The sequence below is a fragment of the Trichechus manatus genome, unplaced genomic scaffold, assembly GCF_000243295.1.
Source record: "Trichechus manatus latirostris isolate Lorelei unplaced genomic scaffold, TriManLat1.0 scaffold00135, whole genome shotgun sequence".
In the NCBI taxonomy this organism is placed as follows: Eukaryota; Metazoa; Chordata; class Mammalia; order Sirenia; family Trichechidae; genus Trichechus; species Trichechus manatus.
The window spans coordinates 6956310-6973850 of record NW_004444071.1 but is presented as its reverse complement, the minus strand read 5'-3'; the positions used below and the strand labels follow the sequence as shown (position 1 = coordinate 6973850).

Below are 17541 nucleotides of genomic sequence, written 5' to 3'. Positions count from 1 at the left end.
AATAATTGGAATGTGGAATGTACGAAGTATGAATCTAGGAAAATTGGAAGTTGTCAGAAAGGAAATGGAACACATAAACATGGATATCCTAGGCATTAATGAGCTGAAATGGACTGGTATTGGCCATTTTGAAGACAACAATCATATGGTCTACTATGCTGGGAATGACAACTAACTTGAAGAGGCAAGGCGTTGCTTTCATCATCAAAAAGAACATTTCAAGATCTATCCTGAAGTACAATGCTGTCAGTGACAGGATAATATCCATTGCCTGCGAGGAAGACTAGTTAATCTGACAATTACTCAAATTTCCGCACAAACTACAAAGGCCAAAGATGAAGAAACTGAAGATTTTTACCAGCTTCTGCAGTCAAAAATAACTGATTGAACACGCAATCAGGATGCACTGATAATTACTGGTGACTGGAATACCAAAGTTGGAAACAAAGAAGAAGGATCGGTGGTTGGAAAATACAGCCTTGGTGATAGAAATGATGCCAGAGATCGCAAGATAGAATTTTGCAAGGCCAACAACTTCTTCATTGCAAATATCTTTTTTCACCAACATAAATGACCACTGTACACATGGACCTCACCAGAAGGAATACACAGGAATCAAATCGACTACATATGTGGAAAGAGATGATGGAAAAGCTCAATATCATCAGTCAGAAGAAGGCCAGGGGCTGATGTGGAACAGACATCAATTGCTCACATGGAAGTTCAAGGTGAAACCGAAGAAACTTAGAACAAGTCCGTGAGAGCCCAAGTACAACCTTGAGTATAACCCACCTGAATTTAGAGACCCTCTCAAGAATAGATTTGACGCATTGAACACTAATGACCGATGACCAGATGAGTTGTGGAATGACATCAAGGACATCATATAGGAAGAAAGCAAAAGGTCATTAAAAAGACAGGAAAGAAAGAAAAGATCAAAACGGATGTCAGAAGAGACTCTGAAACTTGCTGTTGAACGTTGAGTAACTAAAGCAAAAGGAAGAAATGATGAAGCAAAAGAACTGAAAAGAAGATTTCAAAGGGCTGCATGAGAAGACAAAGTAAAGTATTATAATGACATGTGCATAGAGATGGAGACAGAAAACCAAAAGGGAAGAACACATTCAGCATTTCTCAAGCTGACAGAACTGAAGAAAAAAATTCAAGCTTCGAGTTGCAATATTGAAAGATTCTATAAGGAAAATATTAAATGACACAGGAAGCATCAAAAGAAGATGGAAGGAGTACACAGAGTCATTATACCAAAAGAATTGGTCGATGTTCAACTATTTCAAGAGGTAGCATGTGATCAGGAACTGATGGTACTGAAGAAAGAAGTCCAAGCTGCACTGAAGGCTTTGGTGAAAAACAAGCCTCCAGGAATTGACAGAATATCAGTTGAGATGTTTCAACAGACTGATGCAACGCTGGAAGTGCTCACTCATCTATGCCAAGAAATTTGGAAGACAGCTCCCTGGCCAACCAACTGGAAGAGATTCATATTTATGCCTATTCCCAAGAAAGGTGATCCAACTGAATGCAGTAATTATTGAACAATATCATTAATATCACACGCAAGTAAAATTTTGCTAAAGATCATTCAAAAGCGGCTGCAGCAGTATATCAACAGGGAACTGCCAGAAATTCAGGCCAAATTCAGAAGAGGATGTGGAACCAAGGATATCATTGCTGATGTCAGATGGATCCTGGCTGAAAGCAGAGAATACCAGAAGGATGTTTACCTGTGTTTTATTAACTATGCAAAGGCATTTGACTGTGTGGATCATAACAAATCATGGATAACATAGAGAAGAATGGGAATTCCAGAACATTTAATTGTGTTCATGAGAAACCTGTACATGGATCAAGAGGCAGTTGTTCCAACAGAACAAAGGGATACTGCGTGGTTTAAAGTCAGGAAAGGTGTTTGTCAGGGTTGTATCCTTTCACCATACCTATTCAATCCGTACGCTTAGCAAATAATCTGAGAAGCTGGAGTATATGAAGAAGAATGGGGCATCAGGATTGGAGGAAGACTCATTAACAACCTGCAATATGCAGATGATGCAACCTTGCTTGCTGAAAGTGAAAAGGACTTGAACCACTTAGTGACGAAGATCAAAGACCACAGTCTTCAGTATGGATTAAACCTCAACATAAAGAAAACAAAAATACTTACAACTGGACCAACAAGCAACATCATGATAAACGGAGAAAAGATTGAAGTTGTCAAGGATTTTGTTTTACTTGGATCCACAATCAACATCCATGGAAGCAGCAGTCAAGAAATCAAATTGGGAAATCTGCTGCAAAAGACCTCTTGAAAGTGTTGAAAAGCAAAGATGTCACCTTGAAGACTACGGTGCCCCTGACCAAAGGCATGGTGTTTCCAATCGCATTGTATGCATGCGAAAGGTGGACAATGAATAAGGAAGAGTGAAGAAGAATTGATGCATTTGAATTGTGGTGCTGGCGAAGAATATTAAATGTACCATGGACTGCCAAAAGAGCGAACAAATCTGTCTTGGAAGAAATACAACCAGAATGCTCCTTAGAAGCAAGGATGATGAGACTACGTCTTACATACTTTGAACATGTTGTCAGGAGGGATCAGTCCCTAGAGGAGGACATCATACTTGATAAAGTACAAGGCCAGCGAAAAAGAGGAAGATCTTCAATGAGATGGATTGACACAGTGCCTACAACAGTGGGCTCAAGCATAACTAAGATTGTGAGCATGGCGCAGGATCGGGCAGTGCTTCGTTCTGTAGTACATAGGGTTGCTGAGTTGGAACCTACTCGATGGCACCTAACAACGACAACAACAACAGCCTCTACAACAGCATGAGCCATTTCCTTGAGATAAATCTCTCTCTTTATGCATGCTTCACTGATTTTGATTCTCTGGAGAACCCAGCCTAAGACAATGAGATTTTTGTAAATACGTACATCTGGACTCATGGGTTCTCTGTTCTATTCCATTAATTGTTCTGTCAATTTCTGCTGAATCAGATTTTAAAATCACTTGTAGAGTCAGACACTTCTAAACTTTTCTCCAGAATTGTGCAGTCTATTCTTGGGCATTTCTTTCTCCACATAATATTTAGAATAACAGTATATGTATAGAAAAACATCTGGAAGGCTACGCATCAGATTTTAAGTACGATTATATCTAAGGAGTCGGGTTGGGAAGTGGAGTCTTTTACCTATTACATTACGCACATCAGTGTTCTAGAATTTTTGGTAACGAGTAAGGATTAATTTAGCAATAAAAATCTCAACAAAAATGTAAAGAAATAACTAACCGTATGAAAATATTAAAAGCAAAAACCTCATTGAAGTCTCTTTCTATGACTTTTAGTTTTTTTTTTTTTAACTTGAGACATTTGTGTTTCCAGATATACAATCATTTCATCTATCAGTAATGGTAATTTGGCTTCCTCCTGTTCAATATTCGTTCTTCTTACTTTGTCCTCTTGTCCAATTACATTTCCTAGCATTTCCAGAACGATGTTGAATGTGTCACAGTGGAACTTCTTATCCCTAAATTTAATGGATTACTTTTAATATTTTACCATTGAGTATGATTCCATATTACATTATTCTGAGATACATTGTTTCTATTTTTATTTTATTAAAATTTTTATTTTTTTAATTAAATATTAAGTACCAGTCAAGTCTACATTGGCAACTTCACACTTAAATTCATAAGAGCTTTTTATCGCATAAAAGGGGGTTTACAGCATGCTCATCAGTCTCATGCTATAGCATTTATTGAGCTTACATCTAATTAACTCCCTTAGATTCTGAAAGTAATATTTCAGTCTATTAGCAGATAACAGTGCCTTTAGCTCAATGTTAAAATTTTTTCTGATTATTTTGCATTTTTGTCCAATATCTAGTGGAGTTAACACTTCCCAGCCAGTAACCAGTTTGTCTTAAAGACAAAGGAAAAAGTCCTCAGCTTCTGTTAGTTCTTCCTTCCTCCTTGATGAGACATCTTTTTTTCTGAGCAGAAGAGAACTGGCCCTCATTTTTACATTTGAAGGGTCCTCCAGATTAATTCAGGTGTTTCTGCAGAATTCATCATTTACACTTTAGTTTTCAAGTCTCAGGGAATTTTCGTGCTGTTGATTTCACATTTGGTTTTGACCAGTGTCTTGAAGAGTGTTAACCTGTTCCATGGAACCCACCAGCTTTTATCCCTTTACTTTCTTTGAACAGCTGTATGGTTGCAAGCTCTTGCACAATTGCCCACAGAAATGTCACAAGCCATTACAATTCAGAAGTTAGGTCAGACTTCAATATGGATCTAAAATAAACTAAATCAATGAACAAATAAAGTTAAATACAGCTATTCATCAGAGAAATGAAGCTTTGGAAAATTCTCTCTGCATTCCACTTCACCCCACCCAATTGTTTCCCCACTTCTGTGGTTATGGTGGTTAAGAGTGCAGCTGGGGAGGTAACTGTGGGTGAAAAAGGTAACTGACTCTTTACATGTGACTGCCCAGATGTGCCACTCTCTCAGGGATCTATGACTGCCTTGGTCTGAGCAGCCTAGCTTGGTAGCCTTTTATCCTGAACAGTGAGGAGGAAACACATTGCCTAATACAACATCATTCACGAATATGTTACTTCACTCATTCCATGTTTATGACTGAATGCCTACTAGATTTCAGGCACTGTGCTCAGCACAAGAGATATAAACCCCAATATGTCATAGTCCGCTATCCCAGAGGGCTTGGAGGCCCATAGGGGATTCAGATAAATTGGGTAATTAAAATTCAGTGTGGAGACAATAGGGTGAGTATAAGGTGTTACAGGAACATACAAGTAAGTTACATCCCGGCCTGTGGACATCAAGGATGCCTTCATGGAAGAGATAATATCTGAGGCAAGTCTTGAGGGACTAGTATGGATTAGCCAGGCAACGGTAGCAGTAAGTACAAAGGCCAGTAACTAAGAGGGACCTACATCTGAGAGTGGGCATGGTAAGAGGTAAAGAAGAGGTAGGCAGGGACTGAAGAATGGTCCACCAAAGATGTGTGCATCCTAATTCCTGGAATCTAAAAATGTGTTACCTCACATGGCAAAAGGGATTTTGCAGATGGGAAGATTATCCTGGGTTATCAAGTATGCCCAATGCAATGTCAAGGGTCCTTATAAGAAGGAGGCAGGGAGGTCAGAGTGAGAAGGCAATGGGATGACAGAAGCAGAGGTTGGAGTGATGGAAGAGAATTTGGAGATGGAGGAAGGAACCACGAGCCAAAGAATATAGTCAGCCTCTGGAAGTTGGAAAAGGCAAAGAAATGGATTCTCCCCTGGAACTTCTAGAAAGAAACACAGCCCTGCCAACACCTGAGTTTTAGCCCTAGAAGACTCATTTCAGACTTCTGACTTCCAGAACTATAAGATAACAAATATATATTGTTTTAAGCCAGTAAGTTTGTGGCAATTTGTTACAGCAGCATCGGGAAACTAATACACTAGATCACCAAAAACCTTTTATGCTATACTGGGGAACCACTGAAGAATTTTAGTTAATTAAAAGGATTTTAGTGAAGAGTGACTTGAACAGATTTCCTCTTCAGAATTACCTTTCTGGTGAATGTGTGGAGGATGGGTCATAGGTGAGGCACACAAGAGCAGAGAAAGATGGACTTTTGTGGCCTCTCTGCCCACTTAGGGGGATGTTACAACCAGGTCCAAGGTGAGCCTGAGACCAAACTAAAGTAGGTCTTTGTGCCAACTTTCTCTCCTTGCCTGGAAAGCTCTCTTCTTCTCTCCCCCTCTTTCATCTACTAGTGTTACACCCATTTTATTCCAAGAATAAAATAGGCAGTGTTCCTGCCTTCATGGAACTCCATCTTACAAATGGAGACAGAAAATAACAAGTACCAAATATAGACAAATAAGGTAATTAGTATTGTGAAAGGGTTTTGAAGGAAATAAATAAGGAGGTGTGGTAGAGAATAATGGGAGTGGTCTTATTTTTGACAGCATGATCACTTCATTGAGGAGGTGACATAGAAGCTCAGATATGAAGACTAAGAAGGAGCCAGTTACACACAGACCCACATAAATTGTGTTTTAGATAGAGAGAACCTCAAGTACAAAGGTCCTGTGGTTGGAAAAAGCTTGCAATATTTGAGGAATAGGAAGTGATTTTTATGTATAAATGAGTCTGAGAACCATTACTTTAAACACTATTCTCTTTTGGTAGTAGAGTAAAAATGTAAAATTGGTGAACAGCTAATATTTTGCTAATTGACAGATCAAGTGCTATGTATTCTCTTTATTTCTTATCTATGCTTATGGAAATTCAGCATTTGAACCAAGAAATGCTTTCCAGATATCACCATAAACTTGATGTCTGCAGCTGAATTTGCAGGCATATACTGAGTGGAAATATCTAGACTTTATTCAAATGGTTCCAAAGCCTTGTTGCATATTAGAATCACCTGGCTACCCAGGCACAACCTCAGAACAATTAAGTCAGACTCTTTAGGGGTGGGGTCAGAGGGCCTAGCAGGAAAAAAAAAAAAAAAAAGGTAGGATTTGGGTGGTGGGTTGAGAGAAGAAAAGTGGCCAGAAACGGGCAGTGTGGAGGACCCTATCGGACAACCCACCAAACACACACACACACACACACACACACACACACACACGCACACACACACATACGCACAGTGTTTGATGTTTGCTACACGGAAAGCACTGATGGCCAGTCAGGGTTAGCCAGAGAAGGAATGATAATCAATAAGGAGATGATAGTAAGAAATAAACAAAAAGGCACTTGCTTTCTCCACTCCTCCCTTTTATAATCCTGGAGGACAAAGAGAAGGAGGAGAGAAAGAAGAAGAAGGAGAAGGAGGAAGGTGAAGGGGAGGGCAAAGAGGGGAGGAGGAAGAGGAAGGAGGGGGAGGAGGATGGAAGGAGGAGAGCGGAAACAGAAGGGGGAAGAGGAGGGCGGAGGAAGGAGAAGGGAGTGAAAGAACAGAAGCCATTATCTTCCTTCCCCTCTAAGTCCCTCTTGCAATGAGGATGTGCATGCCTTTGATTCGGATATGAGACTGGGTTTTAAAACAGGGTTGAATTAAGTTTTTCTCACTGAAGATGATGAGAAGTTTTGGCACCTGCCTCAGATGTTGTTAAGGAGAGGAGGACTCAATAGAGCACTCTTAAGAAGAATAATTGGAGAAAAGTCAAAACTGTTTCAGGTTTATATTCCACTGAATCAAAATTCCTCAATAAACCCTGATACACACATGAAACTTACTATGCTATACCTCTGATTAAAATTCTGCCAAGTACCCTATCACCTGAAGATTGAATCAGAACTTCCTAGAATGGCATATCAGATATTTAGCTGTTGGCTCCCACCAACTCTGCCCAGCCCGATCTCCCACCACTCCCTCTGCATGCTCTTTGGACTAGGGATGCTGAGTAGATGCTCCCATTGGCAGCCCCCACTGAACTACCTGCTAAATGAACCAGCTCTCTGTAAAGCATGTTGGCACCCACACTGAAACTTGGCTGTTAGCAGGATGTTCTCTAGTATACCCTTGTACTTCGAGTCCTACCAGATGAGATGGAAACTCACCCCAAGTCAATCCTGCATTCCTAAACTTATTTAGGCTAGCCATATTTGTTGGAGCCCTGGTGATGCAGTGGTTAAGAGCTATGGCTGCTAACCAAAAGGTTAGCAGTTCGAATCTACCATCTGCTCCTTGGAAAGCCTATGGGGCAGTTCTACCCTGTCCTATAGGGTCAGAATCGACTTGGCAGCAGCAAGTGTTTTTTTTTTTATTTTATACTTGCTGTAATTACATTATGTAAGCTGGGGAGGTGCGAGTATGCAAAGAGTTGTTTATCAATGGTAACTACCTTGAATGGTTTGAAAAGACCTGATAAAGGCATGCTGATGAGGAATATTGCTATCAATTGGGGTGGAAAAGTAACTAAAAGACTGGGGGGAAATCTTTAAAAATTTAGATGCCTCCACTTAGCTTTCTTTGCAAGTGGTTAAAGTTCTTTTCCACTTTGAAGAAAGAAAGCCCAGAATGATTGCTGATGCATTATGAGTGTGTGCTATTTGAGAAAGACAATGTGGAACTATAATCAGTGACCTCATACCCAAAAAGAAGGTCTTGGCTTTGTAGCAAAAGAGTGGTGAATGAATGTATAGCCATATGTTTTAAAATTAAAACAAAATGTTTAAGATAGACATATATTATTTTTTAAAATAAAGCTTCCCTTTAACTGGCTTTCTGGAGTAACCACCAACTAACTTCTGTTCCCAACTGAAACAGATAAAAGGGCAGCAACTACTGCATTTGTAAGTTCCCAAATGTTCTTCACTCTCTCATGCCTCCACGACTATAAACATACTGTTTCCTCCGCCTGAAATGCACTCCCAAAACTCTATGGCTCCTTACGTGGCACACTCAGACTTATCCTGCGATTCTAAATGAGGCTGCCTTCCCCTCCCCGCTTCTTAGCTCTTCTCCTCCGTGTCCTGCACCAATTTCTGTCATTCTGTTTTTTCCCACCCAGCACCTGAATGCCTCACTCTTTAAGCGAGAGCCTGCCTCTTCCTGTAGAAGAAGAAAACTCCAGCTATTCCCTTCCCTGGTATCTATTGCTGGAGCCCAGGCACAAGAACTAGGCTTAGGAACTATCAATCCCAGGCACTAGTCTTGACTTTGAACCAGCAGCCAGTGATGTGAAGTAGCTGGATGCTGTCGAGACTACACTGGGGCTGAGTGCTGGCACTGGAGTGGCTGTTTTCAGTTTCTGGAGGTGTTAGTGGCAATAAAAATCCAGGATGACTCTGTGGCCTCTAAAACTGATTCTTTGACCCTCCCAAATATTCTGAGTCCTCCAGTAGTCTTTATTAAATTCCTTTGCTGCTCAGATTAGCCCACGTTAGTTTCTATTGTTAAAGCTAAGAATCCTGACAGATACTCTGCCTTAAAGCAATGGTATCATATTGTAACCACTACTTGTCTTTGTCCTCCATGTGATTGTGAGCTGGGAAGATGGCGTGTCATCTCTGTAGCCCCAGTGCCTACAGCAGTCAGAGTAGCGTATAGCAGATCCTCAACAAATCATTGTTAACTAATTAATGGATTCATCTATTAAAAGATGTTCCACTGAGAATCCGAACCCCTGAAATGATAACAAATGACACCAGAATATTTCCAGTAGTTTCGAGGAGCTGTGGCCTACTTTGGGTATCACTCTACTTGTAGTTCTCACAGAGGACAAGCACAATCACAGAGTTCCATGTCGTTTAATTAAATATGAGATAGTAACACACATCGGATACTTATATACTTAGCAGCTCTGCAAAATGTTTGTAATGCATGTGGGAAAGTACACAGTCAAATCAGAGCCTTTCACTGTAGTGAATGATGGATAGTTTTAAGAATGACCCCCAAGACAAAACACTGAGCTGGCGGTAACGCCATCTGACCTGCATCATTTCCAGTTGCCCTGCCACACCCCCTCACCACCTTCCCGGCCAGGTCTGAGTCTTGAAGCCCCTCCAGGACAACTAAGAAAACTCAAGTATGCACATCCGAAACAAGCCCATACTTGACTTCTGCTGCAGATTTCCAAGGAGACCAGATTGAAGGGCGAGGCAAAATCTGGTAGAAAACCAATCAGAATACGTTCAAGTACTCTAGATCCAAGCATGGTTGTGCAATTAGTTGTCCATTCCTCAGTTTTCCTTTCATTTCATGCTAAAAAGAACTGGCAGTTTACATCTCTGATTTTATACATTGTCTCTGACCAGGAATTTGTCTTAATGAAATCCAAAGGAGGATTGGGCAGAACCAATTAGTAACCTTCCATTATAATTGTCCCTGGATAGATAATCAAGCGTTAGCAGCAATTATTATTATAAGAATATAATACATGGCTTTTAAATGCCGCCAATAACAGATAGACACTCACACACTAAATTGAAATGATAACCTAGATTTAAAAACCACTAAAACATAGAATTTTAGAGCTGGAGGGACCTTGATGCTCCTCTAGACTTATCTCCTCATATCTTTGAGAGATTAGCTATTTATGTCAGGGATATAAACTAATGGCTTCCAGTCTTGACTCACCAGGTGAGGCCGAGCACCCTACCTGCTCTCCCTGTATTCCAATTTTCTTATGATCAAAATAGGAATAAACACTTCATAGGACTTGTGTGAAGATCAAATATCCAGCTTGGTCATGAGTTTTATGTGACCTCCTCTTTGAGACTTTACTCCCATTGCTACCAAATATAAAGAACATTGCCACCTGATCACACCAGTCAGACTCTACTTTTCCTCCATGCAAATTTATGTCACTTTGTGACACTTTCTCTCTGACTGTCCCCCAACAGAGGGCTTTGAACACGTCTCCATTATAGCATTCCATATGAGTAGCATCATTTGTTTACACACCTGCCTTTTTTGCAAGATTTGTACTTTATGAGGGCAGGGTCCCAATCTTATTTGCATTTAGATTCCCTGTGCCTAACACTATGGTCGGCATATAGCAGGCTTTCCATAAATGCTTGTCAAGGAAATGAAGGAAATAATGCATATGAAAGTGCTTTGAGAACTGCAAAAGCACTAAGCAAATCTAAGGGATTATAATACTGTATCCATTATCACTAATGCAGTGTAAAGCACTTTGGAAAGCACAATATCCAACCGATGAATGTTGTTAGGTGCCGTCGAGTTGATTTTCACTCACAGCAACCCCACGTGACAGGGTGTGACTGTCCCATACGGCTTTTAAGACTGTAATCTTTATGGGAGCAGATTGCCAGGGCTTTCTCCTGCACAGCCGCTGGGTGGGTTCCAACCTCCAATCTTTCTGTTAGCTACTGAGTGCTTAACTCAGGCCCACCAAAGAATAAGATGGTCTAATTATTACTAGGCTTCTAAGTCATCAGGTAAGGTCCATCAGTCCATGATTTAACACTCCCTTTACAGATATCACAAAATTAAACAAAACAAATTAAAAATTACTACCCCCAAACACTAAAAACAGAACAAAGAAAAAATTCAAAAAATTAAACAACAAACCTCCAACAAAACCCCAGACCTATATATATCTTTCCTTACTTCCCTCTACTGCCTCTGGTCTGTGTGGTTCTGTGTACAACCAGGCTTGGGGCACTTGTGGGAGAGGAGTTAGCTGTCCGCCCTTTATTTGAGATTGCTTGGCTGCCTTGACTTTGTTGGAGATATAAACAAAGCAACAACAACAACAAAAAGACAATAAAAATCCATTTGCCATCGAGTTGATTCCGACTCCATGGTGACCCATGTGTGTCAGAGTAGAACTGTGCCTCAGAGGGTTTTCAGTGGCTGATTTTTCAGAAGTAGATCACCAAACTTTTCTTCTGAGGTGCTTCTGGGTGGACTTGAACCCCCAACCTTTTGATTGGCAGCTGAGCTTGTTAACTGTTTATACCCCCAGGGACTCCCTTGGTTGAAGATAGTCATTAGAAATTCATCCAGACCAAGAAAGGCAAGAGGACAAATGTCAAATGTTAATAATATTTGATATGCCTCTTTTCTATGTCTTCGAAAATATGGTCAGAGTCTGTTCACTCACTGCATGCTTGTAAGTCCTCCCTGAAGTTTGTGGAACGTCCAAGGCTGTAGAATGTGGAACAATTTGTGGACGCTTCTGGATTGGGGCAGGGAGTGCACACAAAACAGGCTCCATTCCCTGGCTCATTGCTCACATGGACCATTGCCTGGGTCAGCAACAGGTTCTTCCAAGGTCATCAATGGATGCAGACTTGAGGGGTGGCAGCAAGACAATTAAGGTCTTGATAATGAACAGTGGAAATTCTGGGCTTCTAATTTAGTCTCCATTGAGCATTGTTTCTGAGAAACAAAATGAAATGGGCTTTGTAGCTTTTCCTTGGCTTCTTCACCTTCTGCGGACGTGGCTGGCCACGGCACTTCGCATACCATGTAAACATTTCTCTCTACTTTTTTCTCTTAGCCATATTTGTTTGGGTGACCATATGTCCCCATTTGTCTGGGACAGTCCTGGTTCATGCTTGTCCTGGAGTAATTATTTGTAGCTTCCCCTTTCACTTTCAAAAGTGACCTGATTTGGACAATTAACCATTTAGTCACCCTATTCTGAGGGGGGGTTGAGAACCAACCCTAGATAAGTGGAAGGAACATGACTCGGGGGAGGCTGCACTCAGACCCCTGGACATCCAATCTTGGCTCCACCTCTTGCTGAGTTGGCAACTTAGACAAGTTACTTTCATCCCTTTGAGCCTCATTTCATCATCCACAAGAAAGAGAAGGATAATAATAATTGCACTCACCTCCCAGGATTGTTGTGAGGGTGATGTGAGACAAGATGTGTAGAGCACTGGGTACAGCATTGGGTATATGGTAAGCCCTGACAGTGGTAACTATTATTCTTATTCTACCTTCCTTCTTTCTTCCCTGGCTCCCTTCCTGTCTCCATTCCTCTCCATCCTTTCTTCTACCCTTTCTCTCATTCTTTCTTTTTTTTTTTCATTCTTAAATAATACAGTTACATCATTTGGGTGGCCTGAAACTTTGTGATCAGATCAGCATGGTAGAGGCAAGATGCTCTTATCTCATGTGGGATGCCCCTGAGCCAGGGAGTGGCCAAAGCAAAGTTTCAGAAGTTTCAGAATCCTTTAGATCATGCAGGTGGGGTGGGTTAATTTTGTCCTGTTTGTATTGCAGGGGAGAGTCGGAGATCTCGATATCCCCCTTAGCCGTCTTTGTCATCTTTTTATAACGGTTCCAGTCCTGGGTTTCTTACAGTTCACTGATTTTGGAGAAGCTAGACATGGTGACGTATGCTTCTTCTTGACTTGATCCCAGAGAAGTGAGGATGGGCTGTCCCTGGGGAACTGGGTTCAATGTAACAATTTCTGATTGGAAAGGAAATGGAGGCAGCAGAGCACCGTTTGTAGTTCCAGGGCTAAGCAGCAGACCCTGGTACACACGGGACCAATTTTTGCCATCATCTCTGCAGTTTGGGGATCTGGAAGAGGGGAGCTCATGGATATTACAAGCTCTGACATTCCCAGGCAGGCATCTGAGGGGTGAATCTCCCCTGAAAGTTTCAGGCGTGAGGACTGCATGCTCGGAGGGCCAGCTGGTGCCCTGCACACCTCCTACAAGCTTCTGCTTCTCAGACTCCTCAAGTGGTGGAGGAAAAGTGCCTTGCAGAAAGTTTTCCACTTCATCTCTGGCTTGAATGCCATCCACCTTATGAATCTGACAGTCCAGGAAGCTTTCAGGATTGAAACTCACATTCAAGTTCTGCATGGAAAAAGAGACAAGGCATGAAGACTGCACCAAAGAGACATACTGCTAAACATTCAGTTCAGGGAGAAGTCTAAAGAACTTTCTGACAGGGGTTCACCAAGGAATGTCATAGGATGACTCACATGTTCCTCAGTTGACTCTGTTTCTGGAGGTGCTATAACATGCCAGAGTTTGAACTGACCACTGGCTGTGCCTTCTGACCTTGAGAAGCCTGGGAAGTTCTGAGACTTGCATCTCATTTTAGTGCCATACCTCTAGGGAGCTGCAGCCAGGATCTTACAAAGGACTCTAGTTATAGAATTCAAAAAGGACCAAAAATTGAAGTTCAACTGTTTCTTATCCTGGAATGTCATTGGTGGCTCCTGGCCTACCTACAACATAGTAACAGAAGCATCAGAAGCACTCACCTTTTTTGGTTTCTTACACAGTTGTTCCAGAGTCTTCTTGTGATCAGGGAGATTGGGCCATACAATAGGCTTAATTCTGAAATAAGAGGACATTTTTAGATGAATGAATGGCAGAGGAAGCAGGCACAGTAGTTCTTTCCATTTATTATGAGCCAGGCATAAGAAGACGGGATTTCTGATCTTGGCTCTGTGACAACTAGGTGGGTAACCTTACACAAAGTGACTTGCTTTCTCTGGGTCTCAAGTCCAGAAGATCATTGTCACTGATCTACTCTGTGAACAAGACATAACAACGGTACACCACTGGGAAAGAGCTCTGGAAAGAAGGAGCAACGAAGCTTGGTAATGAGATAGTTTTGGTGTAGCTATGGGACTAAAATTTGACCTTGTCCTCTACTTCTACTAGAGGTGTTGTTGTCTTATTTCTTCTCTTTATTGGCGGCAACTCCTCCGCCCTAATTTTGCTGGAAGTACTTTGATTCCTGGTCTGAGAGATCTTTTTTAAGTTACCCGGGGAAATTGCTCTAAGGTGCTGCTTCTCAAATTGGTGTATTGCTAATCCTGGGGATATGTGGTCCTGTGCTGAGGGCATCTTTCAGAACATTAAGTAACTTAACGCGTGCATGTTTAAAACATCATTTTTTTTTTTTTTTTAATGATGAAACAAACATGGCCTCATCATGGAGAAGAATGCAAAAGTCTCATGAATTTGTGTGCTCAAAGTCAGGACTTCAAACACATGTTGCATTGGCCATGGGTGTCCCACCTGCCCAGGCACTCGATGACATGGCTTCTACTCACTTTCCCCTTTAGGAGACTTTGGAGGAAAAGTTTGGGAAACACTGCCTTAAAGAATTCTCTTTTGGGGGGAAGAATTTGCCCTATGTCCAGTTTATATATTTTTTACCTCTTAAGAAATTTACTGTGGAAATTCACTGAGGCCTGAGGATGGGGAGAGATATTGAGCACTGTAATTCTGGAAATGCCTTATCCTCCTTTGCTGTTTTCTCATCAATAAATGCAGTTAAAGTTATGACTGTCTGGGATTCCACACAATTGCCCTCTTGATTAGTTGAAAAAAAGTCACCTTTTTTTCCATAACACACAGGTCAAGATGACCAACAGGGCCACAGAGAAGAAACTCAGAATGCTGACCGTTTGCAAAACAGGATCCATCTTCCCTGCAAGACAAGGATAGATCTTGGTTACCAATCATTAAGCAGGTAGTGGGGTAGACATCAAGGATGCATTGAGTTTATTTAGTGAATTGTGCCTGTTTATTATTTCTTGAAAGTTATTCTTCAGTAAGCAGTATGATTTGCTAGCATTACTGGGGAATTTTTATTTCAGTAAGTGGCACTGACTTGGTGAGGCTGAGAACATCTTCAACTTGAAATGTAAAAGAGATCTAGCCTCAAAGGTACCATCACTGCCTCTCTCAGTCCCACCACCAATGTGTCCACACCAAGGGAAAGAAGCCAGAATGAGGGATGTTGAGATAAATGTTGTACCTGGCAGTCTTGGCAATTTCTAGGGTGATGATGGAAGGTGGGTATCATAGAAAACTTTCCTCCTTCATCCCCCAAAGGGAAGGTATATTTGGGTGCTTCAAGTCCCCAAGGGCCTGCCTGAGCCATATTCTCAGGATCTTCTGGCCACTCTCACTTTCTAGATCCGTTAAAAACAAAACAAAACAATACCCAAACCTGTTGCCGTTGGGTCGACTCTGACTCATAGCGACCCTGCAGGACAGAGTAGAACTGCCCCACAGGGTTTCCAAGGCTGTAATCTTTATGGAAGCAGACTGCCACATCTTTCTCCCAAGGAACGGCTGAGCACTTAACAACTGTGCCACCAGGACTCCAGTCTAGATCCATAGGAAATATTAATTATTCTGGAAAAGAAGTCACGGAACAGCCACACCAGCCTGCCTATCCATCACAGCAATAAAAGCATCCTCTTGAGGAGCCTTAGAGAAACCAGACATTTGGATCTCAGCATAAATTGGTAGATTGGAAGTAGTGGGTGGAGATTTTGTTCAGAATTATTAGCAACTATCAGAAATACCCAGGACAGCAGCATCCAGACAGCCTGAACCAGTTAATCAGCTACTAATAAACTTTCATCCACTGTTCCCTTATTCTTCACAAAATGGATAAAGATGACAGGTCATTCTCCAAATTGTAAGAATGCTCCCTGTGGAAGTCCTAACTTGCAGATTAGTTACATCTCTCTCACTCTTGCTCACACACTTTCACATGCAAAGCATTATGGGGTGGGGGGAGGTGTGGGACAAAGACTGTATAGTTACTCCTCACCTGTGCCATTGGTTTCTGGAGTTCTGAAGTGGTAACTTGGACTCCATGCACTCCAGTAACCTTCAAAATAGTTTCCGTCAGGAATCGATCGGACTTTAACCTCATACATTGCACCAGATTGTAGCTTTCTCTGCAGGAGTGCCAGCTTTGTACTGGATAAATTCACGTTCTAAAGAATAAAAAGTGTCATTGCATATTTAGAATGAAAAAAGAGGGGGTTTCCAAGATCTCCCAAATCATTCCAGGTTGAGCTTCTTTAGTCATGTGGGCACTCTCTCGAGATTCTCTAACATTTGTTAGAAGGAATAGTTTTGACATGTGGAGGGGTCAGCAGTAAAATTAAGGGCAGAGTCTGTCATAATGTCATAAATGATGCTGCAAATGGCCAAGGAAGGCAGTGGTACAATGGGTCTTTATTCAGGTGATTAGTGGGAAGATGTGCATCACTCCCAGCCTCCCACCTTCTTTTCCACACTTAAATCTCCTTTTTTTCTTTCTCTCACCTCTCAAGTCCCAAGGGAGATAAAAGGAAATAATAAGAGTTAGTGAGCAAGAATTATTTCCCTCCAGGATACTATTTTTCACTGCAAACAGCAATGTTGGGAATGAGAGTTTCACAACAGTCTCCCTAACGCTATGTATTATCCTTAATTTAAAAAAATCTACCAATTTGACAAGTAAAAAAAAAATTGCTATTTACATTTGCATTTACTTATTTGTTAGTTTTAATATATTTATTGAATTTTTATATTTCTTTTTTTTTTGAAAGTCTTTTTCAAGTTCTTTGCTCATTTTCTATTGTGATATTTGTCTATTTCTTAATGATTTATAAGAGCTCTTTATATATTAAGGCTATTAACTACCTCTCAGTTGCATATGGGGCAATTTAAAACTAATTGTTAATTTGCTTTACAATTTTGATTATTGTGTGTGCTGACATATATAAGCCTCTACTTTTTTAAAATCTTTTCCTTTCTTTCACTGCTTTTTTTTTTTTACATTTTTTCCGTACAAAAATTTATACATACATTGTTATGTGACTCTAATTGCTCTCCTCGTACTGTTATAGCACACTCCTCCTTTCCACCCCTGATTCCCCTTGTCCACTCAACCAGCTCCTAAGCCTCTTTGCCTTCCTATCTTACCTCTGGACAGAAGCTGCCCATTTAGTCTCTTGTATCTACTTGAGCTAAGAGGCACAATCCTCACAAGTATCACATTATGTCCCACAGTCCAGTCAGATCCCTGTCTGAAGAGTTAGCCTCTGAAATTGTTTTAGTTCTGGTCTGATAGAGAATCCAGGGGAAATGCTTTCTGGGGTTCTTCCAGTCTCAGTCAGACCATTAAGTCTGGTCTTCTTACTGGAATTTGAGGTCTTCAACCCACCTTTCTCCTGCTCCATCAGGGACTCTCTGTTGTGTTCCCTGTCAGGGCAGTCATTGGTGGTAGCCAGGCACCATCTAGTTCTTCTGGTCT

At 41.2% G+C, this 17541-nt stretch overlaps 1 protein-coding gene across 2 annotated transcripts in view; it reads right to left on the bottom strand.

The window, feature by feature from the left end:
* Window positions 1–12522: 12522 nt before the first annotated feature.
* Window positions 12523–17541, bottom strand: part of IL7R (interleukin 7 receptor) — a 34998-nt gene continuing 29979 nt past the window's right edge. For both annotated transcript variants that reach the window (XM_023739497.1, XM_004385256.2), the window contains exons 5-8: window positions 16066–16234; window positions 14835–14928; window positions 13748–13823; window positions 12523–13334 (exon numbers count right to left, since the gene is read on the bottom strand). In XM_023739497.1, the coding sequence (XP_023595265.1) occupies window positions 12825–13334; window positions 13748–13823; window positions 14835–14928; window positions 16066–16234 (849 nt within the window). In that variant the 3' untranslated portion in view covers window positions 12523–12824. The remainder of the gene's footprint in view (window positions 13335–13747; window positions 13824–14834; window positions 14929–16065; window positions 16235–17541) is intronic.